We start from the raw sequence: 24,848 nt of genomic DNA on the forward strand, positions 1-24,848 counted from the left end.
CTCCTCGAGCTTGGGTATCGAGGTAAAAGTTTCCGAGGATCTTCGTCATGGTGTTCTACGATACTGTGAAGGGTTACACGGTTGTCTTGTTGCAATGATTTCTCCAGAAAACCCATCGAATTAGTAGAAGACAGGCTCGTGTTTTCGAGCTGTGATGAATTGAAATCTTCTCACAGGAGAATGCTTTCCGTACTGATGCTCGGGTGTAACCATGAACTTATTTCTGGCAGCAAAATCCACCATCGACAACCTGCGTAGTGGAGTTGAGACCCGAGGCAAGACTACTGTTACGGTTTCTGAGAGGGCCTTCCACTGCACACAGTTCAGCTTCGTCAATTCGGACTTCATGATGCCCCACTTTATTGCAGACCCTACCGGAGAAAAGATTGAAACATTGGTTCAATAAGCGAGTTACTAGACACGGCGGTACTGTCATTCTAGATCCTTTCACGAGCCTCAAGAGGGTCAGTCTTAGGATTTCTCCCTTCCTCAGGACTCAACACAAAACGTCCTTCCATATTCGGCGACAGTGATCTGCCCGTCGCAAGTATCTTGCAAGTATCTTTCAAGACCGTAAACATCGAAAATGTGACAAGTTTTGGCGATCGGAAGGCGTCGGAACAGGGCTACCCCTGCCACTGCATAGACTCGGAACATTCGCCACAGCCGACAGCGATCACCCATGCCAGTGATCGAATTTCTATCCTAGTGAGTATAGCGTCAATCGGAACACCTCTGTCACATCCCTGAAAGTTGGCGTCCAGCCTCAGTCTCGCACCATCTAGATTCTGCCCGCATCAGAGTGAAATGAAAGAAGTATGCTTGAATGCAAGTCGCGCATCTTGATGACTCAGAACTAAGGATCATGAATTGGGGTCACATATCTTCCGATTCAGAGGCAAGAAGAGCGGAAAGGAAAAGAATTGTTAATGTGAATGAAGAAGACCAGAAAAGAGACGCAAGTTTTATAGTCAACACGTTTAAGAAAAAATTGGTATTGGGGCATCAGTCGTAAATTGAAAAGCGAGACATGTCAGAAAACATCAAAGGATCATAAAGTCGTTTTAGAGCCCATTATGGCGATCGTCTTCCTCTGATTTCGTCCATTTCTACCCAGGGCTGCACGGCCTTATCGTGAACCAGGTTACGTGGCGTGTGTTCATTCGATAGACGGGTTTCGTCTTCCGAAGCAGCGATAGTCGCCGTTTCCTTTGCAGAGGATATGGAAATGGTCGTAGTGACGAGAGGAGGGGGGAAATTCGCAGGTGGGAAGCCCGGTGATTGATCGCCCACGGCGGTAGTACTGTAGGGTCCTTTAGAGTTGTACTTGTAGCCGTACTGGTCGTTGTAGCGTCGCTGGCTTCGAGTATGGTTTGATTTGATGAATTTGGATGTGAAGGGGCGGAAGAGAGGCCACACGGGTGGAATGGACATTGTGATGAGCACGATCCATTCTTCGACTTCTCCCCAGAGGAAGAGGGTACCGACACCGTCTATAGGTCATTAGTATTGAGACCTTGGGCATTCAAAGCGAGGGAATCCTACAAGAAGAATCCTCAGTGAGAATAAACTTGGCAGCCCAGGTGCGAACGATAGCGGCCACCCCGGCGAATACACCACAGCCCATCAAGAAACCTAGACCCCATTTTAGCTTGCGATCAATGCGCAGAGGCAAAAGCATTTGAATCGGAACGGTAGCGAGATAAAAGTCGGAGATAGCCGCAACAGCGCCCACGAAGTATGTATAATAAACGCTCTTTCGGTGATCACAGTCGGATTGACGCAGGGGATCCCAGAGAGCATCCACGGGGCGGCATTGGAACCAAACAAGGAGGATCTGTGGGATATTGAGGACGATATTCAGGACGGCAACGGCGACGAGACTTTTGCGAATCTTAGGGTCTGGGGAACTAATTAGTATGCTTTGATGGAAGGAACGTCCGCAAGTTTTCGACGTACTGCCTTGTCCGTTCATTTCAATCAAAAAAGCTGCCACTGCGACTTTACCGGTCGGAATGGCGAGATTGAAGAAAAAGACCGTAATCCAGGTGAAAAGGAGAAAGTTGTGCAACTGGCCAACTTTCATAATGAGAGCCATGTGGTTTCCCAGACCATGGAGAACAGAAAGCAGACCAAAGACCTGTGTAAGCATTGTGAAGAACTATAAAATGTCAGTAGATATCATTTATATCGAGATGAAAGACCTACCCAAGCAAGGAGTGACAATAACAAGGCAGTCGTGCCGAACTTGTTGATGCGTAGCCGCACATAGATGCGGAGGACCATGAAGGTGGTCGCAATGACGCCCAAAGAGATCCCAAGACGAAAGTCCGACGGACCTCGCCCGCCATATGCGGGGAACCGTTCTTGGAGCGACATCATAAAGAGTGTAAGGGACTCGAATCAACACCCATTTTCGAAAAGGTTGGAAAGTCGACGGCGCGGCCGCGGGGACCTTTATACATCGGGATCAAGACTAGAAAAGGCGGAGGTGGCTGTCCCCAATAATACCGTCGTATGACTGTATGGCGAAGACTGGTGGAGACGAAGGGACGTGCAGCGGGAACAAAAAAAAAGGCTTGGTTGATTGCAGATCGAGTGGAGTGACTATTGATTTTCAGTTTCACGACTTTCCCGGCAGAGTTGACATCCGTTGGGTCAGTGGAGTAATTTGACCTTGCCCACGGCGTCAACCCGGGCAATACTGTATCCATTGACAGATGTCGACCCTTGGGCCGTCAGTACTGTACCCTAGGTTCCTATCTAGACTGACTGGTTCCGGTGGGAAACCCCCCAAAAAAAAACCATTACCATCGACAGGGCCCCTCCTATACCATCTCATCACTCTGGCCAACTCTGTCCCACGGATCTATGGGGGGGTCAATGCCTCGACGCGCGCTTCTGAGAGATGTATTCTTCAGCATCGGGATTAGCAGATGAGAGTGAAATACTTAGTTCTAGCGTGTGCCTCTGCAATAGACCTGTCCAATCGGAAACTTCAGCACGCAATGCTCCCCGGAGAGATTTCCATAGGTTCGTGAAAGCCAACCACCACAAAAAACCTCAGCTGGGAAACCCTGATGCAGCTAGTGTCGAGCAGTCAACTTTGCTTAAACTCCGAGACTATCTGATCTTGGCTGCTTTGCAAACCGCGTTCGCCAAACAGGCCTCCACTTTTTTAGGCTTGGCTTAGGCAAGGATCGCCCGCGTGTCCACTGTGGCTTTCCACTGAGTCAAGTTCTCGGTGCCGAACTGCTTCCTCATCCGGTCGGTGTTTAGGGCTTTCGGGGGTGCCTGCCTTATTGAACACTGCGATCTGCAGCCCTTGGTATTGTACTGTAGAGCCCGGCCATGTGGGTGTGGATCCTAGCTCTTGGTTTATTTGGTGGTGTTCACCGCGGAGTGGGCATTTGCCCGAAATATATCCGTCTTTGAAAAGTTTGAAGGGTTCATTGAAGACAGGAACCTTGGTTCGAAAAATGAATAGTGTCCTGGCCATCCATACATTGAGCGCAGGGGGGGCTCCAGAGACATTGTACTGTTCGCTACTCTCAGAGCATACTGTATGTTAGTTCGCCGATCACTGGATGATCACTAGGTACCCAATTTCCTTGTTTTTGTTGGTAAGAATCCGTCATTGTCGTTGTCAAATGTTAAATTCCTGTAGATCACCGGCTGATGTTGCTATCTCGACTTGCCGAGTAATGTTAGTTAGCAATTTTCGCGGCGATATAAGCACGGTGCAAGGCGCTAATCAATCTCTATTATGGGTTCTATCCGTCTATTGGGCCCCACCGCAAAAGACATGCCCGTGATCATTGTCAGATGCGGATGGACCGAATTCACGAGTTTAGTCCTGAAAATGCTTATGCGGGCAAGGCTACAATAGTCAGGGGCCACGCATGTCAAGTCACTAGCCCCTAGGGGCTATAGATCCGGGTGCAGAGACGGTCGTGCCAGCTCAGTGCACCTGGCCCTCAACTATTCGTCCGTGTTTCTTGGCACGTGAATGTGAGATGAAACATCCGAAGCGATCAATGCATTTGTTCGCGGCCTTTAGGCTCCAAAAGTAAATCATGTCTTCATGCATGGCGTTCCAATATCATTGGAGCTGCAAGGGCACTTGATGAAGCGGTGACGCTGCGGACCCTTGTAGCTCACTTGACGTCAACCGACTGGGCTTCTCTTCCTGGAATATTCGTCCCGATTCATTAAAGTCAATCCGACAATAATGCTGTGGAAAATGCGCCCAAATCCCTAGAAATCGATCGATTCAGCTGCAAGTCTGGAGAGATTCGGTCCGCAGGGGCTTGAGGCTGATTTGGGGCCGTCGGGCTGAAGGGTCTGCTCAGGTCGAACTATCAACGATCAAGGCAGCATTCAAGTCTTCTTGGAATTTGAAAATCGTTAGGAATGCTCCCATGTGGTCTCAGAGCATGGATCGAGGCATGGTCTGACTCTGTCCTGCCAATTCATTTCCATTCATTGTAAGCTTCATCTTCCTTCAATCTCATTGAACAAATAGCAACCATTACTCTTTACGGTTGTCTGTTCACTCCTCAGTCCCACGATACGAGTCTCTCTCTCTTCGCCAATACAGACAATCTGCGTCTCGGTATCCATCAAGAATACTCGCTGCTATTACATCGACATTCTCTTCTGTAGTCTACCCATACTGTACAATGCAGATAAGTAGGACCAAAATTGTCGTTGCTTCCTGAGTGCGTTCACGCCAAGACACTAGCCGCATAACTAGCTCAAAAAGGCCCGATCGTGTCGTACCTGCATTCTACCTGTCACTTTGTCCTAAATTTGAGTCTTTTTGATGGTCTGCTTTATCTGGCCATTCATTATGATTCCTTGGGATCGTAAGTCATGAATATACAAAGATACACATATCAGACAGGGGAAATTAAATGGGCCAGATCGAGCATTATCTTCAATTTCCACGCATGTTCAATTAATCTTAAATGACTCGAGATTGGCGTCAATCTGTCTTAGCTGAGTTTCAAATCGACACATGGAGAATTTGTGAGGCTGGGCAAGGCATTGCTGAGGAGCATGAAATACGGAATTCAACCATGGTGAATTATGAAAAACAGCTATCAGAATCCTCAGAAGTATCAGCAACACTGAGTCTCAGGTTCCGTCAATTCCTCACGGGTAGCAGCCTCTCGCTTGTAATGGATCTTTCCAAAGGATCAAAGGTTCTATTACCATCAGGCCAATGGCCTTTCTGCGGTTCTGCATTCGAAAGTATCAGTCGCGCGCGTGTGTTAAAACAGCAGACCACAGTGTATTTGGTCAGGCGTCATACTCAGGGGTGTTTGAATGTTTGAAGTGTAGACCTACCAGCATTCAACTCTCTCAAATCCGAACAAGTTACTCAAATTCCCCTGTAAAAACCGCGAACAAGTTCAATGCCTGATATGGACGCACCGGTCAGACATCCCATTACTGACTGATATACCCGCATCCGAAGCATCTCAGGTCCGCCAGCCCCTCTTTAAGGCAGCTCCATCAGTCATTGAGTGATGTCTTATTCCAACCCAACATTGATTGTTCCTAGTGATGGAACGACATCAGATGCTTCCGTTGAGAAAAATGACATTTACCCGCAAGGTGTCTTAATATCCACAATTTCCTCCCAATTACCTCCGATCGCAGATCCCGCCCACCTGACTTGCCAAACATCAATGGGGGTCCCAAGGAGGTCTGGTGCATCGATTGAAAGATGATGAGCATGAATCCTTGTGGTCCTCAACTGCCCGTCAATCAGCTCCATGCCAATTCACCTAGGGTTCTATTGTCATGAGCAAGTTCGGCATCAAGGCCACTGGATATTCAGAGCTCCTTCGGTTCCATTTTCATGTGATTCAAGACAATAGATCTTGAATCTGAACCCTATTTGGGGCCATGAAGCAACGAAAACAGCTTGTGAGAAAATTGAAAGTCCCATCACTTCACTTCGACTTGTAAACCCAATCGGACGTTTGCTCATGCACTTCTCACTATCTAATTGAGGTCATTGTTCCAATATTTGCCATTCCAGGAACGTGCTGATTGAGATCTACCCCGATTGGATCCCAGCGATTGTGGCTAGTAAAACAAGAAAGCAGATGCAATGCACATTCAGATCAACACTTTGACTGACCAACCAATCAAGTGGCCGGATGGTGTAGTTGGTTATCACGTATCGTTAACACCGATAAGGTCCTGGGATCGAGCCCCAGTCTGGTCAAACTTTTTGATGTCGATTGCCAGTGGATCTAGGCGATTTTTTGTGCGGCCGCTGGCTCCACCTGGATGGAAAGGTTCATGAAGAACTAGATCACCCAAGTTGCCTCTGCCTTGATGAATAGTGTGCTTTGGCTCAGAAGACATGTAAACCTCAGAATTATAATCTGATCATGGTATATTTCGGTGGTGAAGAGTAAACCTGTCTTTTTTCTCCTTGTTCTATAGTGGGGTTTTATAAGTCTTTCTCTTTTCACCGCCTAAATTCTGCCCCTTTACTAGGTTTCGGGACGGCAGAATATATGGCAGAAATAATATTAGGGATTCAAACATCAAAACAGCCATAGTCGTTTGAACTCATATTTACAAGACGAAAGGTTCTATAAAACTTTCGAAAACGACATTGAAAGGCAAAGACGTTATGTTCTGCTGTATCTCGAAACTAATTCCAATCAGTGATATGAATGAATCGCCATATCTGCTAATCTCGGAGGCAGCCAGTAGACGGCTGTATTTGATAAATCATCAAGGGCACTGGAACAGTGGTGTTAAAGCATATGGAAACTGCGTTTCAACAACTTTTACAATTCTTGCAGCGATGATTGCAGCGGGTCTTATTCTATGCAGCTGTGCATGTTCTGTCATAAGGTCGGGTAAGAATAAGGAAGCTGGAAACAATGGCAAGACTTAAATCGAGCACGGTCTATAGTACTTCATTCTGAGATTCAGTCCGTGACCTCTGAACGACGGTCAAAGCGGTACAGAGGAGTGATCTAGTTGTCTCACTACCTTCACTACCCAGGCAATTTTGAGAATGCTCCACCAAGTAGAATGATTAGTCCAAACACCAGAATATCGTTGTCTAAACAGTATTTTATGCAGAGGCCAGTTGGTTACAGATGACGGATAAGCATAGATGGTACAGTTGGGTTCCGAGAGGCTGGTCTCTGGAGTAAACTCGTCCTCGTCGCCCACCTGAATTTCAACTTGTGAGCTGCAACATGGACAGAAATCCCCGAAATGATCGGGTTTCAGAGGTTCGGTCTCCTGTTACATTACCTTGCGCAATTGCAGAAGTGAATGACCAATTACCGAGAGCAGGACTGGATAACCTGTGCGTTGCTTACTGAGGGGGCTCACGCCGAGACATTAGCTGCATGCCCAGCTCGAAATATTCCGCTCGTGTCTTGATTACCCGCATTCCACCTGTCCACTCTCGTGAGATCAAGAAATTTCATCATAAGTGCTTTCAGGATCATCACCTTCTTCAAACAATCTCCTCACTCAGGATCACACCAGAGAAAGTGGAGTTTACGATTGAAGGGAATCCTAGGGACGAATTGCATGATTTGCTCTAGCACCGGATCTACGATCAGCCCATCTGGGATCGGTTGGTCTTACACCTGCGGCCCGTAGCCCGAAGATACTCGGCTTAATCGTTTGAACCAACCATATATCACGACAAAGCATTGTGACTGTATGTCTTATATCGTACCTTGACTGTGTCCCGTTAATAGGCTTTGTGTTGGAGCGTATGCTCGCTACTGACATTTAGCGTGGTTCCCTGCAGGAAGCCCACCACATAGCACGGATGCAACTGCGAACTTTCCCTGAGAGGTTTGCCTTAGTTATAAAGGACCATATAACAGATCGTACTTTGCTCGTCTTATTCATTACCCGAGTCATCTTCATCCTCCTCAGCAAAATCATGTTCAGACTTGCAAACATCATGACAGGCCTTTTAACCTTGTCAACACCCATTGCTTCGCGTGCCCTGCACCGTCGTTCCATCACTCCCCCGGCTGGATGCCCAATCCCAACCTGGACCGTCACCAACTTCCAATGGTACAATGGTTCGCACTCTCTGGACTGCATCCATAACGAAGCCGACATTAATACCAAAGGATGTCTTTGCGGGCGCAGCTGGTGCGACCCCAATCCGGCGACTTGTAATGGGTCCATTGTGCCAGTCTGCTATACCGGCATGCCTAACTATCAGCCATGGGGCTATGGCCCACCGGAAACACTCGATATTGATTTCGCCGATGGTCTGGAGTGCCACGATGAGTATATCGGGTATCGCGTTCACGATATTGGTAACGGAGCGAGCAATTGCGGATATGCCGACCGAGGACTCGGACGCATTGTCGCCTTTTACGGAACTTCGGACCTTGACACTTCGACAGGGCATATGGATTACACCCTTGGGAGTGGCCATGCGCTGACCTGTGCTAATGGGAGCTCAATTACTTACTCTGGAAGCGTGGATTTCCCGCTTACTTGCACCCATGATGCGTACTTCAATGCTACTTGCACGGCGCCTGTCTTCACTGTTCCGGTTCTGAGCTATCAATGGGTTTGATCATGAGTGTTGCTGGATATTGTGAGCCAATCATTGGACATGGTATCATATGTCTAGGTCTTTGGAGGCAATGAAGTTAAACACGAAAGACGATATGATTTTCCCAGAGCTGGCATGGTAGAATAGGCCTGTGTGAAGTGAATAAATTACCAAGCGCTTGCTTGTTGCCAACAACATTGCATATAAGTATATGAGGTATATTAGTGATGAACCTGAATCATCTCTTTGACCATAGACAAGAAATTTTGCCGATACTCATCCGCCGTTGTTGTAATTGACATCGGTCCTTGACGTCCCACAACATTGAAAGTCTGCACCACGCCTGACATTGCTTGCGCATGTAGCTTATGCCTTGCCCAGAAAAAGTCGATTATCACAGCTCGATATTTCCATTTTCCATCAGCGGATGGAACTCCCACCCTCCATGGACTTTTCCTTCCGACAAATTCTGGGCTTGAAGATGATGGGATTCGGATCAAGAAAAGTGAGTAGTCGATGGCATTGGCCTCCTCCAGGAGCTTAGTATCTGCTTGTATGGCTTCCCAGAATGTATTGTAGTCTTTTTGCCAAAGATGAAGCTTGTCGTTGAAGGTGTCCGCAAGCTTGCTTAATGTATCCTCACTGACCAGAGGTTCAGGGATGATATCGCGCTCTGGATAGAAGTAGTTGATTGGTTTCAGATCATAAGACTCCCAGCGATTACCGGCTGGATCATCGGCTTGACCGCAAAGAATGTTCTCCATGATTATATGGTGTGCTGGAGTGCAGCCACAAATGGTGCCAAGGGTCACGTACGGAGATAAGAGATAATCGGTAATCCAGACCAAGATAGAATCTGGATGCTCTCGCATGTGTTCATAATATGGTTCTAAAAGATCAGACTCGAAGAACGTATATTCAAAGTAACGCGGGAGGCTTTTGATCACTAGATGACCATCAAATGTGCCAAAGAAAGTCTGGAGATGCATTAGAGTAGCTCCTGAGTGCATTACAGTAGGACATTTACCGATCCAGAGTACCCCAAGTCGCCAATCATTTTCAGCGGCGGCTGACCGTCTGTCGTGTGGAATGAGGCCTGATAACTGTCCTCGTCTAGCTCCCATACCTCCTGGCGCAATTTCGCGAAGAGATTTCGTTCATGGCGAATCAACTTTATTCTTCGAAAGGTGAAAAATGCGATAAACTTTCCAAATGCAGTCTTCTTGAACCCGCTCGGGTCACGAAGTAGACCAGACTGAATGGATTTGGTCAGAGCCGATTGACGGCGATTCTTGCCCATGTTGAAGCAGTGGGAAGAGCTTGTCCTAGGAAATAAAACTAAAATAAAAATAAACTATCAAGGGGCCCCTGAGGTGCATAAAGCTTGCTTTCGTAAGAATTTAGCACAACATGACTAGTGACGTCAGGGACTGCCACGGGGCAGAATCATGCATTGAATGGTGGTATCTTGTTCTATGTGTTTAGAACCAGGTTGATCCGAGATCAACCAGGATTGAATTTGTCTCATATGATTTATTCGGATCTTTTTCTTGACCGAAGTAACTGCAGGCACTGCCTAAGCATATACGTGCGTGTGCGCGTGGGCCAATAGTCATGTATGTATCTGGCAATGTCCACGGTAAGATGTCCATTCCAACCGCCAACCACACTTTCTTGAGTCATCAAATGTAAGAAATTGCAAAAAAAAAATTAAGTCGAGGCTGTTTTCTATACGATCCAGAATATGCACATTATCAGCCAATATGTGCGAACCTGATTGACTACTTCAGAAAAGCATCAGGTCTATATAGCACACGTGACCTCTTACCGCCCGAAGACCTGAGTCATAGCAGAAAAGTCGCCCACCATAAAGTCTTCCCCTCTATGGGTCATTACATGCTAAGCGGGGCCCGGCGTTTCTCTGGCTACTTTTTTTCTCGATCGCCCCTCACAACCGTCCGATCGTACCCTTCCATTTCGTTTCGCGCCTCTATCGTTTTGCCGGCGCGTTCTCGTTCGTTAATCACAATGGCCGCCGAAACTTTGCCCGCCTCGGTCGAGGCCCTCACCCTCCAGTCGACCACACAGAAGTCCGAGTTCCCCGGGTGCTTCCCGTCCCTGAACCCCGTGGACATTTACCGCGAACACATTGCGACAGAGCTGAGCAAGGCCACCGGCATTGATGCGCAAAAGATCTACTCTCGCCTCGCATGGACAAAGACTCTAGACCAGGGCGACTTGTCGCTTCCGGTATGTATTTGATATGCTGTCAACGGAGCGCGACAACACAGTCCTTTCGGCTGGAACTTTCTATCATACGATGAGACTTACAATTTCGTTTTATTTGAATTAGGTCCCCGCTCTCGGTATCAAGAAGAACCCGCAGGAGCTGTGCGAGGAATTGGCCTCCAAATTCCCCGAATCCGACCTCATCTATCCTCCCACCCCCCTCGGACCTCACCTGCAGTTCTTTTTCAAGCCCAAGGCCCTCACTGAGACCGTTCTCGGTCGAATCATGAAGGAGAAGGCTGCCTTTGGTACCAATGGCAACCAGGGTCTTAAGGATCCCTCAGACCCCTCCAAGGGCCAAAAGAAAATTATTATCGAGTTCTCTAGCCCCAATATTGCCAAGGCATTCCACATGGGTCACCTGCGCAGTACCATTATCGGTGGTTTCCTCGCTAATCTATACACCGTCATGGGATGGGACGTTATTCGCATGAACTACCTTGGTGACTGGGGCAAGCAGTACGGTCTGTTGGCCAACGGTTACAAGGCTTTCGGCAACGAAGAAGCCCTTGCCAAGGACCCCATCAACCACCTTTTCGATGTCTACGTCAAGGTTAACCACATTGTCAGCGACCAGGAGGGGCCTATCAAGGAGTTGAAGGAGCAGATCAAGCAGAAGAAGGAGAAGAGCGAAGACGTTACTGCTCTGGAGGCTGAACTCGCCAAGCTGGTCGACTCTAGCGAGGACGAGAAAGCCCGCCGCTATTTCAAGAGCATGGAGGATGGCGACCCTGAGGCTCTTGCCCTCTGGCGCAAGTTCCGTGATCTCAGTATCCTCAAGTACAAGCAGGCTTACGCTCGTCTCAACATTGACTTCGACGTCTACTCCGGTGAGTCCCAGGTTAAGAAGGAGAGCATGGCCAAAGCCTACAAAGCCATGCAAGATGCAGGAATTGCCGAGGACTCTGAGGGTGCTGTTATTGCGGACTTCACCAAGCACGGCGCCAAGAAGCTAGGCAAGGCCATCATTATCCGCAAGGACGGTACGCCTCTGTACCTGACCCGTGACATCGGTGCCATCCTGGAGCGTGACGAAGAGTACAATTTCGACAAGATGATCTACGTCGTAGCTTCGCAGCAGGATCTTCACTTGGCGCAGCTTTTCAAGGTCACCGAGCTTTCAGGCCGTAAGGACCTGTCTGACCGTTGTCAACACATTAACTTTGGTATGGTCAAGGGCATGAGTACCCGTAAGGGTACTGTCAAGTTCTTGGACGATATCCTGAACGATGTCGGCGACAAGATGCACGAGGTGATGAAGAAGAACCAGACCAAGTACGAGCAGGTTGAGAACCCTGAGGCTACTGCTGATACCCTGGGCATCACTGCTGTTATGGTTCAGGATTACACTGGCAAGCGGTATGTTTTGTGAACCCCTCAATTCATCGAAATCACTATACTAACCCATCTCAGTATCAACGGCTATGACTTCAACCTCGAGGCTATGACTTCCTTCGAGGGTGACACCGGCCCCTACCTGCAGTACGCCCACGCTCGTCTTTGCTCCATGTTCCGCAAGTCAGGCTTGACCGAGGAGGAGTTGAACACCGCCAACTTCGACCTCCTGTCTGAGAAGCACGCCGTTGACCTGATCCGTCTTCTGGCTTCCTACCCCGACACTGTCCTCAACACCGCGAAGACATTGGAGCCCGTTACTATCCTGGCCTACCTATTCAAGATGACCCACGCTCTGTCCTCTAGTTATGATGTCCTCAAGGTCGTCGGAAGTGAGCCTGAGCTCAAGAAGGCTCGTATGGCCCTTTACTTCTCTGCTCGCCAGGTCCTCCACAACGGCATGCGCATCCTTGGCTTGAACCCCGTTCAGCGGTTTGTCTCCCTATCCCTCCTTTCTTGAGTCACCAGCTAATCCGGTCTACAGCATGTAAGGTCGGGATCATCTCTCTCGCTGCCAATTTTCAATAGCTTTTACTTTACACAACATCGATATCTCATTTTTTTAGTTGCATTTGGCGCTATGAGCTGGTCAACAAAATATCAAAACTTTTATTCAGCCTTCCATTTTTCATTTTATAGAAACCCAGATTACTTGATGGGATGATGGTCTAGATGACTACCCATCACGTAAATTCCAGCAAATTTGAAGTCAGTCACTCCTGCTGTGCACACCCGGAATATATTGGCCCCGATCGCCATTGCTAAGGCTACATTACTATAGTGCAGGGTGGATCGACAGTAATTTCGCCGCCCTATTCTCTTTGAATCTTCCAGCAAACTCTCATATACAATATCTGGATACACAAGCACTGATTTCACACGACTCAGAATCGTCGAGCTGCCGTAGGATTCATCGTGACGGGTATTCTCCTATTCAAACCACTCGCAGCAGCTCCGTATGTAGATTAAGCAAGTCAAGTGTCAGAGACCACACTGACCTAGTGCATGGCAGCACGGGCATATTCATAAACGGATGGAAGATAAGCTGAAAGGCTTGTCTCGTTTGAATGGCCCAGATAGGTTGACCAAGCAGCGGTCATATAGAAATGCAGCAGCTTGAAATACCGATCTCGCATCACTGCAACTACTTCTTTTGTCGCACAGTTTATCACATTGTACAGGTGATCCTTGATTAGGAGCGCTGTAGTAGTAGTGACCGCAGGTATAGTAGTGAGAATGTCTGGTAAGAACTGCGTCTTGACGGGTACGGCGATAGTCCTCTCGTGTGGTCTATCGGAACAACTGACCTAAAATAAAGAAAAGACAACTACATAGTTGAAAGAGTCAGGAGATGGCTAGCGGGCTCTATACTTGATTCTATTTCTCTGCTTTTCCCCCCTAGAGAATAATCCTCAAAAGTAGGGCCATGATCGACCAGGGTGTATTTACTTCTTCTGCTGGTCGTTGATCTACAGAACTAATGAACCATGTACAGCGAATCTCTACACTCTCAGCTGCTGGATCTCTATCGTTTCCCTACATTAGTTCTAATCATTTTTGTCCATATGACACATCTCGAATTGCGTACCTCGGAAATCCAACCTGTGTTCTACTCTGGCCCCATACCACACCCCCCGATCGAGATTAGTGCTCACTGATGTCATGGCCACTGCATTCCTTCTTCGCTTTTTGTACGCAGTAGAATGTGTCTGATCTAACTAAAAAACGCCAAGTACCATCGGAGCCTGTGATAGCTGAAAGTTCAAGTTGGCTAAGGGATGAGCGTACTTGTCGGTCAACAGTAGAAGTGAAGTATGGGATTTATGTTGCGTTCTTCGGAAAGATCTCGTGAAAGAGCGTCGTGAAAGAAAGTGATGAAAATGAGATCCATCCAGCCTCTATCCACTGTGTAGAAGGATAGGCTTAAGGCTCGTCGATTTAGTCAAGATGACCATAGACCCCGTGACCAACAATGTAGGAGCCAAATGTGGCGCTCGGGGTCTCCAGGATCCACCAACTATAGGTGCCCGAAGCCTAAAACCCCGACCAGCACATAATTGCTGAATGTCACAAGCCAAACCACGCGTTCCAGAGAGACAACCATGATAAATCTAGATCCTCAATCCTCAGTAAGCCGGGGTCTAGTCATACCACCCTTTGGAATTCCGACTCGGGGACCAATCTGGGACCCACTCCCCGGTGGATCTGACTAAGCCCGACCCGTCGGGGAGCCTCAAACTACGCCCAGAACAGATGCCTCCATAGATCGGGACCTCAGGACCCCTAAGAAATAGAATAAGAACGTAATCGTCTAGTTCCCCTAGGCTCCACAAGGGGATCCGGGCACCAAACACTGCCTGCAGACTTCGCCGATAAGATTGAACCCTATATAACAAGGCTCGACCTGGGACGTTAGAATGCAGCGAAAGTCCCTAAAACTTCGACAGGAGTGCAAGCACTGCGTTCTCGACTGACATGGCTGAGCCAAGCTCGAACTCATTTGCCATGGAAACTATGGCCAGTGCCAGCACTGACCTGGAACGGAACGATGGCCGATTCCTAATGAACCATTCTGTCAAGAATTTCTCTTGGCACGGGCTTACAGTGACCGTCAAGGACCGCCAAACTCGGAAAGCACGGGATCTGATTTGTGATATTGGTGGCGAGGTGCAGCAGGGTACGTGCGAGATGGCGATTGACTGGAGTTTTGGAATGATACTTATGTAACGTGATGACAGGGGAGCTCGTGGCGCTGATGGGGCCATCGGGATGTGGGAAAACAACCCTGCTCAATGTGCTGGCGCGTCGGTCCTCCGGTGCCGCCACAGTAATGGGTGATAGCTTCGTGAACGGAGCCAAGGTCGACGCGGCTTCGTTCGGGCGCATGACATCGTATGTTGAGCAGGAGGATGCACTTATTGGGTCCTTGACTGTACGGGAGACTCTGAAGTTCGCGGCGGATCTTTCGTTGCCGAGGTAAGTCCCCCGGTGATTTTGGTGCTTTGTTGGCGGCGTGCTCATGGGGATTGATTATTAGTTCCGTGACGAAGCGCCAGCGTATAGAGAGAATTCGGACTCTGCTCGAGGCTTTTGGGATTCAGAACCAGGCGAATACCATTGTTGGGACGCCGATTCGGAAAGGGATCAGTGGTGGCCAGAAGAGAAGGGTCAGTGTCGCGAGTCAGCTCATCACTTGTCCCAAGATACTGTTTCTGGATGAGCCGACTAGTGGTCTGGACTCGACGGCTAGCTTTGAAGTGATCTCGTATGCTAAGGAGCTGGCGAGATTGAATAATGTGAGTATACTCCCAACTTTTCAAGGGCAAAGCCGAAAGAACTAATCATAATTAGGTGATCATCATTGCTAGTATCCATCAGCCCTCGACGACCACCTTCCAACTGTTTGACAAATTACTCCTTCTGTCAGGCGGACGAACCTGCTACTTTGGTCCGACCCAGGATGTGAAACCCTACTTCCACAAGATCGGCCATCCAATTCCCAGCAACACTAATCCGGCAGAGTTTCTCCTCGATATTGTCAGCTCCGATTTCAACAGTGGCAAAGACTCATCCCAGGAACGTGTTGAGGCAATTCAACGTGCGTGGTCGACATCTACTGAAGCCAATGCGCTCACTCGACATGTCTCTGAAAGGGCACAAGTGGCAGAGAAGGATGTCAATAAGGTGGTCATGGAAGACATGGCTCGGCCTGGTCAAGTGAAGATCATAAGCGCCCTCCTTCAGCGCTCATTTATCAAGAGCTACCGGGATGTCGTTGCCTACGGCATCCGCATCGTGATGTATCTAGGTATGTGGCCTTTGAAGATACCCCCATTCTACTCATCATCTTCTTACACGCTGCAGGGCTTGCAATCATGATGGGCACAGTATGGCTGCGCCTTCACCCATCGCAGGAGTATATTCAGCCATTCGTCAACGCAATTGTGAAGCTCCCTCCCACTGCCACCTTCCACAGCGGCTAATGTGTAAATCAGTTCTTCGGTTCAGCCTTCATGTCTTTTATGGCAGTGGCCTACGTTCCAGCCTTCCTAGAAGATCGCGCAAACTTTGCCAAAGAACGAGCCAACGGCCTCTACGGTCCTACCCCCTTTATGATATCGAACTTCCTCATCGGTCTCCCGTTCCTCTGTATGTAACACACACCACCCCCAGCCTCGCAAAGCTGACCGATCCTGCAGTCCTAATCTCAATCTTGTTCTCGATCGTCTCGTACTGGCTTTCAAACTTCCGCCCCGCCGGTGACGCCTTCTTCACCTGGGTCATGTGGATATTCCTCGACCTAGTGGCAGCGGAGTCCCTGGTTGTCCTCGTCACGGCGATTTTCCCAAACTTCGTGATCTCGCTAGCGCTCGTGGCATTTGCAAATGGGCTGTGGATGAGTGTGGGTGGCTTTTTGGTGACTCCGACGATTTTGAATCCGTTTTGGAAATATGTGTTTCACTATATTGATTACCAGGTGAGTGACAGTCGAACCTTTCACGTCTTTCGATGGGACAATTCTCTAACAGCTACCAGGCCTATGTCTTCCAAGGGATGATGGTGAATGAGTTTTCGCAACGGATCTATTCATGTGGTGCTGGGTGTCAATGCATGTATACCTCGGACTTGGCAGATCAGTGCCAGATCCGCGGGACGGCCGTACTGAGAGACCTATGGCTATGCGATAGGTCGGACTGGGAAATGGGTAGGCATTCTTATCGGCATCATAGCAGTGTACAGACTCCTCGGGTGGATTGCGCTTCTCTTGCGCAAGAATTGAGATAAGATAGTGATGTATAGTATGGAGATATGGAGACATTGGGGACGTAGGTGATGAAAGCGTGATTCTCAGTCAGCTGGTGTATAATTGCTTACAATTGTGTCAACTACTTTTTCTTTTCCCCCAAGGTCCAAACCTGGGCATATCCCATGAGCAATTCAATGGCCTCCCAGCATCCGCCCACCCATCTGTCAACCGAAGTCATGCTGTAATACCACGAATCACTAATCAGCGTTGCGCGTAGCCGCCCTGGGAACAGCGCGCTGGCACGACTAATGTGCCACCGGGCTCTCTGCGAATGGTCTTCGAGCAATGGCCTCATGATCATTACCGATAGGATCAATCTGCTCACTTTGCTTGCTCCCTGCAAGTGATGGTCAGTGACAGTCTTTTTTTAACACATAAAAATCCTGGAATGGACGCGTGGGAGCAGCAGCTCGGCCCCTCTTCTCCTCATGAGATGGGCACTCCCATTATCAAGAACTAGCGGTGAAGCCGTCGGAGTCACTGATGCCTGCAGTGGAAGCAAGGGGGGCTCGCCCCCCTAGAACAACTGTTACTTTCCGAAGGAGGGGGGGAAACTCCCCAATTTCCAAGTTCCAACCATCCAATCTTCCATCCCAGGGCAGCGGTGGAGTTTTTGTAATCGCGCACGAAGAAAAGTGACATGCGTGTGAACTGCGTATGAATAAGCTGCGGCTATAGTAATTCCAATATTGTCCGGTCCACACGGGATCCTTAGGCCCGATCTTCAGATCGTGAGGCGGAGCCGCATGGATATCCTGGCCTAGATGGGCACCGAGCTAGTCTCGTCACAGTAGTCGTGAACCCGGGTTGAGTTTTCATCCTCACCCGGGCAGCAAAGCATTGACCTCACGAATTTGCCCCCGTCTCCGACGCCAAATTGCGTCCTTATCAAGATGTTCCCACGTGCGGGGGATGCTGGGCCCATGGAAACGAGGGAAATGAGGGAAACGAATGGAACCCCCGCGGACGCAAGGAGGTGAAGGTATCGACGGAGGCGGCAATGATAGACCGTCTGTGCTGCATGTCATAGCGATCTGGGCAGGTCTGGGTTTCGAGGAAGTAAAAGGGAAGTACAGAATACATGGCGCGCATGAGTCACGGGCAGAATCTGCGAAGAAGAGAAGCAGCCGCTTCGAAGGGGCCATAGAAGCCCTGCCACATGGGGTCCCGTCGTCTCCATGCAATAAGTCTCAATTCTAGCGTCGTTTCTCGGTCCACTCGCAACACCAGTGGCGATTCGAGGATGTGTTGGAAATGCATGTCATCCCCACCGACTTTTTTTTTCCCGTGTACTATGTACATAGCCATTGTCCTGTCTCCCGAGCCCAATCCGCTATCAATACTACGAAAAGAGTCATCCCATGGCTGTGGGCAAAAAGCTGATTGCAATTCTTTTTCTCTTCCTGGAGGGTCTGGGAGAGGACATATGGTGGAGGAGTATTCATCGGGCCGCAACTAGGATTGGGCGCTAGGCGGAAAAAAGAAAAACAGAAGAAAAAAAAAGAAAAAAAAAGAGAAAAAACAGGCACAGTACAGAAAATAGCATCACCTTGCAGAGGAAAACGAAAATCGAAAATAGACTCGAAGAGAGAGGGGACAGTATGTACTTTGAGAGTCAAGAAAATCGAAAGTCAAGATCCTAGAAGATCCGAGTGAACCAGGGATCCCCAAGCGGGTCTCCGAGCTTAAACGCGTAGCACAAATAATTGTTCAGTGTGTTGACCGTGGTAGTGTATGGGATGTTTACTTAGGAACACTGATTTCCCCCCCCACTTCTCTTCCCTATTTTTTCTTCTTTTCCTCTGTTGCTTTTGGGTACCCGATTCTCGTGAAACATTCTCTACGATCTTGGTATTTGATCTGCCGTTGCTGCCCTTATCATTTCGTTGACTGGTGATTTTCTATTCTCTGGTCTCTTCTCTCCCTTTCAACCCCTCGCTGCTTGTCTGCCCATCGGCTGCCCGTCTGCCCTATCTACTCCACAACCCCACTGGGTACCGTCAGGCACAACTTCAGATTCATCATCAACACCCAACCTGCAACCTGCAGTCTTTCCCACCACTCACGCTCTGCCAGAGTTTTCGCTTCTTAGTCCGCCCACGATCTCCCGACGCTTCCTGCGCCGCCCGACCGTTTCTATTCTTGCCCGCCTAAATTCCCATTTCAGATGGAGACTGCGCGATCTGGATACTACCACCTCGCACGCTCTGCTCGCTGACGAAGCCTCGATTTCTCTAACCTCTTACCTGCCATCGCCCCTCTGCGATCGGCAGGTTCTTTTTTTGCGTCCCCGGGTTGGGCGAAACAGTGATACGGGGGCAAAAGTCCCGATACTGGAGACGAGGAGGGTACCAACCAGGTACCAGGGGTGACGAACGGAGGCCCGATACCACCACGAAACAAACAGGATACGCTGGATACGCTGGATACGGAAAGAAAATTCTCGCTCTGAGTCATTTCATCGCCCTCTTGGGTGGCTTGCTGTAAGTCCCAACCAAGCATATCCCTTCCTGCAGGTGTGGGTAAGCCCACACCGTTCATGACCAAACGGGACCAACCTGTTTTCTCTTCTCAGGTACTGCCCTTAGTGCCCTCGCTTTTTGTGCAGCCATGGCGGGCAAATCCAAAGCCCCTCAACCGGCCTGTGTCGAGGACTTTGACGAAGTCTCCCATGACGCCGTCCCGCATAGTCGGCAGGTAGCCAATTCAGCTGCCAAAATACATTCGAGGTTGGATCCAAGATCCCTAGCGGAGCCGCTGATCGACGGGGCCAGTGACTCAGGGTATTCTAGTCGCACCGCAGCCACCGCCAACAGCACCCAATCTGGCCCGTCGGGCGGGAGGAGCCCCCCCAGTCCTTCATAAGCTGGACATGCCCAAGCATGACCAAGTCGACCTTGCACGACGACCCTCCAGCCGTAAAGAACGCCGAGACAAGGAACGTGCTCGACCAACGCGCGACGAGAAGATGCACACGGGTGCCTACCCGGCCGCCGTCTACCATCAAACTCATGTGCAGAGGTCGCCATCCAAATCTCGCAGACGAGACTCTGTTCGTTATAACGAAGACTACCACTACAACTACGAGGCCAGCCCCTACTACCACTCCTCCACCCCCGTCGAGACCCGCGCAATGGACTTCCCTCCCTACTTTGCCCGTCCACCCATGCCCGACTACCCACCGTCGTCCCCTCAGAGCGCTCGCTACCCACCCATTATCGCCCACGAGGAATACCACACGAGTCGTCCTACTCGGTCCAGTCGCTCAAACTCACACCGTGCCTTGTACCACCAGGACCGGCCCGTGATGGCCCAAATGGGTCCGCCCCACATGTACCAACCGCCGCCGCCGCAGCCCATGTATTACGAGCATGGTCCTCCCCCATCACATTCAGCATATCTCCCACAATATTCCTCTTCGCCATACGGAGGCTCGTACTATGCTGGGTCTGAGTATGCCGTTCCCACGGAATATGTACGGGAACGATCACCGTCTCGCACTCGGGAGCCTTCTCGGCCCCGCCGTTCGTCAGTATATGGGTACCCACCCCAGGCCCCGGATGATATGTTTGATTGGGACGATGGGGAATTTCTGGATCAATATCCTTCTCGAGAGCCCCAACCACGAGAGCCTCGCGATTCTCGGGAACGTCGTATGAGCAAGCCGCCTGTGGTCACTCAGGCACGGGACGAGGATTACTACAAAATGCCTCCCCCACCACCTCGGGCCCCGAAAGTCAAGGCTGCACCGCAGATTCACCAGAAGCGACCGCCGCCGCAAAAAGCTCAGACGACGCAGGCCATTCCGAGGGAGTCACAACGCCGAACATCTCGAACCCTGGACATGGGGGACATGGCAGCCGCACTGCCAGATGTTGTCAGTCGTCGCCTGTCTAGAGAAGCCAGGCTGCCTGAGCGCAGCCACAGCCTCCGTGACAGCAAGCGATCGACCTCCTACCATGACCATGCTCGGGGTGCTCAGATTGCCGTGGCAAACTCCAGGTCCAACCGCCCACGACCACAGCAGTATTACTACGAGGACGCCGGAAGCATTGACCTCGGAGATCGCGAGCGAGAAGTTGAGCGAGAAGTTGAGGAGTATCAAGCACAAAAGACTGGTCGTCCGGCTACTGCGATGCCCTTATCGACTGATGCCCTCATTCCTAAGTTGGGCAATGGCACAGGAAGTGAACACGGCAGTCAGAAGAGCCGATCCAGCGGCAGCCGCCACAGTGGGTCGAAGGGTGACGGTGAAAGCAAGAATATCAACCTCGAGGTCAATGGAATGACGATTGGATTCACCGAACAAGGTATTGCTGGCAAGTCTATCAACATTCGGACTGGCGACTCCGGCGGCGTTCACTTGAACATTGCTGGGGGCCGCAAGCCTCATCAATACCTCACTGGTGGATCTACTTACTCCGGTTATACGGGAGGCAGTGATCCACGGGATCTCGAAAGTGTGCGACGCCCACGCGAGCGCGATGAACCGCGGTCAGAGCGTTCTAGCCGTCGGACTAGCCAGTCTACATACGGTCGGAACCGCCGGTACCAGGCAGTGTAAGCGTGGCGTGGGTGTTGCGCCTTCTTCATCCGTTGACTGTTTCAATTTTTCATTTTCGTTGGGTGGTGGTCTTCTTCTTTTATCTTTGTTACCCTCATCATTGGCGCGAGCGCTAGGTCTTTGCCAGAAAAAGTTCGGAATTCTTTCTTCAATTGGGTTCAGCAGGGCGGGAATCTGCGATTGGAACAAAAATAAAAAGACGGTGTTCGAGCCAAACGTCCGGGAATAGGCTTCAGCCATCCCTCTTCAATCGGACTGGGAGGATTCCCTGGTTTTACATTTGCAATTGCTATTGCGTTTGGGAGAGCGACTGGGGAAATGGGAGTTCTGACATCTATCTTTCCAGATAGTTCAAGACATACCTTATGCCCACTTGCAGGCTCCTGTTACGGTGATATGATTGTACGATTCTGATGACCTGCGATGACAAGTTCGATGTGCCTTTGCCTTTCTTGATTCACCCTCATGCCAGCGTTTGTGTATAGCCGTTTTTTGGTCTTGATCATGCATCCATGTGTCTACGTTTAACTTCAATTGTCCTATTGGGCCACTTGTCTTTCTCCTGTTACTGGTTCTGCGTCGTGCGACTCCGACTTGGAGGAGAGAGATTATACCCATTGTTTTTACTTTGTCTTGTCTCAACACTTGGTCATCCATTTACTCAAATGTCTGCAAGTACTGATTATTTACGATACACTGTATTCTTCACCGATCTACTTCCTCGTATGGTAACGTGATACAGCCATATAGGTTTCAAGTAGCGCCCAATCTCCACATAGTGGGCGCCCACTAGAAGTCAATTAAACAAAAGAAGTCCCCTCACCCTGACACTCTAAAAATAAACGCCGCCGCAAAGATTGGGTGGTGAATTCGCATGACGTGAAACAATTGGATATCACGTGAGCAGGTGCGATCGACCTGAGGCCCCACAGTCGTCGGGCCAACGAAAGAGTAAACACGATCCCAGCCTCCTCCAACCTCCTCATTTCCGAATTGATCAAGGTCATCGCCACATTATTTCTGGCTTTCGACACTCCCTCTATCCAGTATCCTCGAGCCCAATATCACGCCAGTTAAACTGGAGTTTTCTTCTTACAACATTCCTCGTCTACATTCCGCGGATCGAACTGTTCCTTATCTTGATCTAGTGCTGATCTTTAGTTCAAGGTAAGTACTAAACGTCACCGAGGACTGTGACATCCATTCTGACATTTTTAGGGGTTCGTCTTGAGCTTTGTGCTCTTGACCGCTCAACTCATCTATCATGGCTCCCGTACAGGGCGTTGGGGACATCCCTGTGATGTCGGTCAATGGCGCTGACGCGCAAGACTCCACCCATGATGCTCTCAACAACAAGTCGCCATCTGGTACCCTGAATTATCTCGTGGCTCGAACAACCTCTACACCGACCTCTGGCAAAGTTGCCTATGGCCAAGGCACAATCGATCCCACCCACATCAAGAACCAGGGCCTCCTGGCTTTGTTCGCGCTCATAGGTGCTGCATTCGTCGTTGCTGGCATTTGGTTCTTTTTCTGGGCCAAGAATGGTGGTTTTGTCTGGCGCAAAGGTGATTGGGACGATTACAAATCAACCGTGCTGCGCAGAAAGGGACCGGACGGGCGAACACTGAGTAACGCGACCAAGAGTACCAAGCTCGGCGGTGGCAGTGTCGTTGGAAAGGGCTACAGCGATGATGGATACACATATACAGATTACGACGGCTACACTGAGGCCGGCACAGCCATCACGGAGGAGAAACCTAAGAAGAAACGCAACTTCAAAGAGAAATTCCTCCGTCGCCACAAGGACGAGCGCTACGAAGGCGAAGCTGATGCCGACGTACGCGCCTACCGCGAGGAGAAGCCCGCCCGCATCGGAGGCATGAACCGCCAGGCAGACGGAACGTACCACGGCAGCGATTACGATTCTTCAGCCGTGCCGTCAAACTACCAGCAAAGCGAAATGAGCGAAGTCCGTGACTACGCCCATGAGCAACCCCGCGAGCATCGCCGCTCAAAGCGCCGCGATCCATCCGGATTCTCCTTCACTGCCGGCAGCGAAGACATCATCAGCCAAACAACCGAGGAATCTCGTCTTACCGACCCAACCCAACACCGCCAGAACCGTCGTCGGGAACGCGCCGAGCGTGAACGCGAGCGTTCGCGCCGCAGGAGCGCTGCGCCACCGACCGAGCGCGCTCCCCCCTCTGCACCCTCCTCTCGAACCAGTAGCCCGCGTAAGAAGGACCGCCGCTCCGCTCCAGGAAACTACACCGAGCCTCTCGACTTCTCTTCGTCTGGTACTCGCTCCGAGTACCAGTACTCGAACGTCGACACCGAAGACCCGGGTCATAAAGCCTACCACCACCCGATCCCCGGTCTGACGCAGGGGTATCGTCGTGGTCGTGGCGAGGGCGGACGTCGTCGTCGTGATAGTTTGAGTGATAGCGATGGTGACGAAACTCGATACTCGTGAGCGTGTTTCCAGTGCCGAACGTAAATGATCTTGTTACGCATCAACATCACGGATATGGACATGGAATTAATTTGAATTTTCTTTTTGAGCGTTGATTACGATATGGTATGGATCCGGGAAATTTGGGAATGTACATAACGAATGAAATTATGATGGACTAGGTATGGAGCGGTCCTTTGCAAATCAAAAAGATTTGACATATTAGTGTATGCTTGCTTGGATATCTTTATTCTTTGAACCTGTCTGTTTTCTCATCGATAATTGTTAGGTTCGAGATTAAAGTAGGATTGATCAGTGGTTTCTTCAATAGATATTGCATTCTGAAGTGCTCAAGCAGGAACAATTTAAATCCAGCAATAGAAAGATTCCTTAAATGTCAGATGGTACCAACAGCGTGTATTTATGTCATCCCAGTCAGAGCCCAATCTTGAGCCTATGAACCAAAACCTGGTGTAAAACCCTTTCACGGTCTTCGCCTCCTCCGGCGCTTCACACTCAGACTCACGATCTTTCTAAAAATAGCCACCGTTTGAGCGAGATGTGCCCTGAGCGACAGAATTTCGTCTCCCGTTAGTTGACATCCGACCAGCCACAGGGCTAGAAGCCTCTCTTGATATCTCTTGCTCCGCCGCAAGGCACAACTCCTGCGACTTAGCAAGCTGCGTGACATATGTCAATGGATCGCGCTCATGTCCCTGCACCAAACAGATTCGAGGGAAAACAGTCAAGAGAACATTGC

General features: G+C 49.8%; 7 protein-coding genes across 7 annotated transcripts; 5 read left to right on the forward strand and 2 right to left on the reverse strand.

The window, feature by feature from the left end:
• Positions 1–1,074: 1,074 nt before the first annotated feature.
• N7477_005332 (uncharacterized protein) lies at positions 1,075–2,379 on the reverse strand (the record flags this gene model as incomplete). Its single annotated transcript, XM_056966995.1, has 4 exons — positions 1,075–1,493; positions 1,546–1,902; positions 1,960–2,161; positions 2,209–2,379. The coding sequence occupies 4 exons, from the start codon at positions 2,377–2,379 to the stop codon at positions 1,075–1,077; spliced, it is 1,149 nt and encodes a 382-aa protein (XP_056821749.1).
• A 5,566-nt stretch (positions 2,380–7,945) lies between these two features.
• N7477_005333 (uncharacterized protein) lies at positions 7,946–8,599 on the forward strand (the record flags this gene model as incomplete). The annotated part of the gene is made up of 1 exon (XM_056966996.1): positions 7,946–8,599. The coding sequence occupies one exon, from the start codon at positions 7,946–7,948 to the stop codon at positions 8,597–8,599; it is 654 nt and encodes a 217-aa protein (XP_056821750.1).
• A 200-nt stretch (positions 8,600–8,799) lies between these two features.
• N7477_005334 (phosphatidylinositol phosphate kinase family protein) lies at positions 8,800–9,878 on the reverse strand (the record flags this gene model as incomplete). Its single annotated transcript, XM_056966997.1, has 2 exons — positions 8,800–9,555; positions 9,606–9,878. The coding sequence occupies 2 exons, from the start codon at positions 9,876–9,878 to the stop codon at positions 8,800–8,802; spliced, it is 1,029 nt and encodes a 342-aa protein (XP_056821751.1).
• A 491-nt stretch (positions 9,879–10,369) lies between these two features.
• On the forward strand, positions 10,370–12,722 carry N7477_005335 (arginine--tRNA ligase; the record flags this gene model as incomplete). Its single annotated transcript, XM_056966998.1, has 3 exons — positions 10,370–10,828; positions 10,932–12,226; positions 12,281–12,722. Coding segments are annotated over 3 exons (2,196 nt in total), but the record flags the coding sequence as incomplete, so codon positions are not given.
• Positions 12,723–14,737: 2,015 nt separating this feature from the next.
• On the forward strand, positions 14,738–17,047 carry N7477_005336 (putative ABC transporter; the record flags this gene model as incomplete). Its single annotated transcript, XM_056966999.1, has 8 exons — positions 14,738–14,939; positions 15,001–15,238; positions 15,300–15,558; positions 15,614–16,070; positions 16,127–16,206; positions 16,258–16,411; positions 16,462–16,739; positions 16,799–17,047. 8 exons carry the CDS (start codon positions 14,738–14,740, stop codon positions 17,045–17,047), a joined length of 1,917 nt encoding a protein of 638 aa, XP_056821753.1.
• Positions 17,048–19,679: 2,632 nt separating this feature from the next.
• Positions 19,680–21,633, forward strand: N7477_005337 (uncharacterized protein; the record flags this gene model as incomplete). The annotated part of the gene is made up of 2 exons (XM_056967000.1): positions 19,680–19,758; positions 19,844–21,633. The coding sequence occupies 2 exons, from the start codon at positions 19,680–19,682 to the stop codon at positions 21,631–21,633; spliced, it is 1,869 nt and encodes a 622-aa protein (XP_056821754.1).
• Positions 21,634–22,897: 1,264 nt separating this feature from the next.
• N7477_005338 (uncharacterized protein) lies at positions 22,898–24,109 on the forward strand (the record flags this gene model as incomplete). Its single annotated transcript, XM_056967001.1, has 1 exon — positions 22,898–24,109. One exon carries the CDS (start codon positions 22,898–22,900, stop codon positions 24,107–24,109), a length of 1,212 nt encoding a protein of 403 aa, XP_056821755.1.
• Between the last annotated feature and the right edge of the window lie 739 nt (positions 24,110–24,848).

Source organism: Penicillium maclennaniae (assembly GCF_028827695.1).
Source record: "Penicillium maclennaniae strain IBT 15551 chromosome Unknown utg000005l:1.0-2652337.0:1.0-2654196.0, whole genome shotgun sequence".
Taxonomy (NCBI): Eukaryota; Fungi; Ascomycota; class Eurotiomycetes; order Eurotiales; family Aspergillaceae; genus Penicillium; species Penicillium maclennaniae.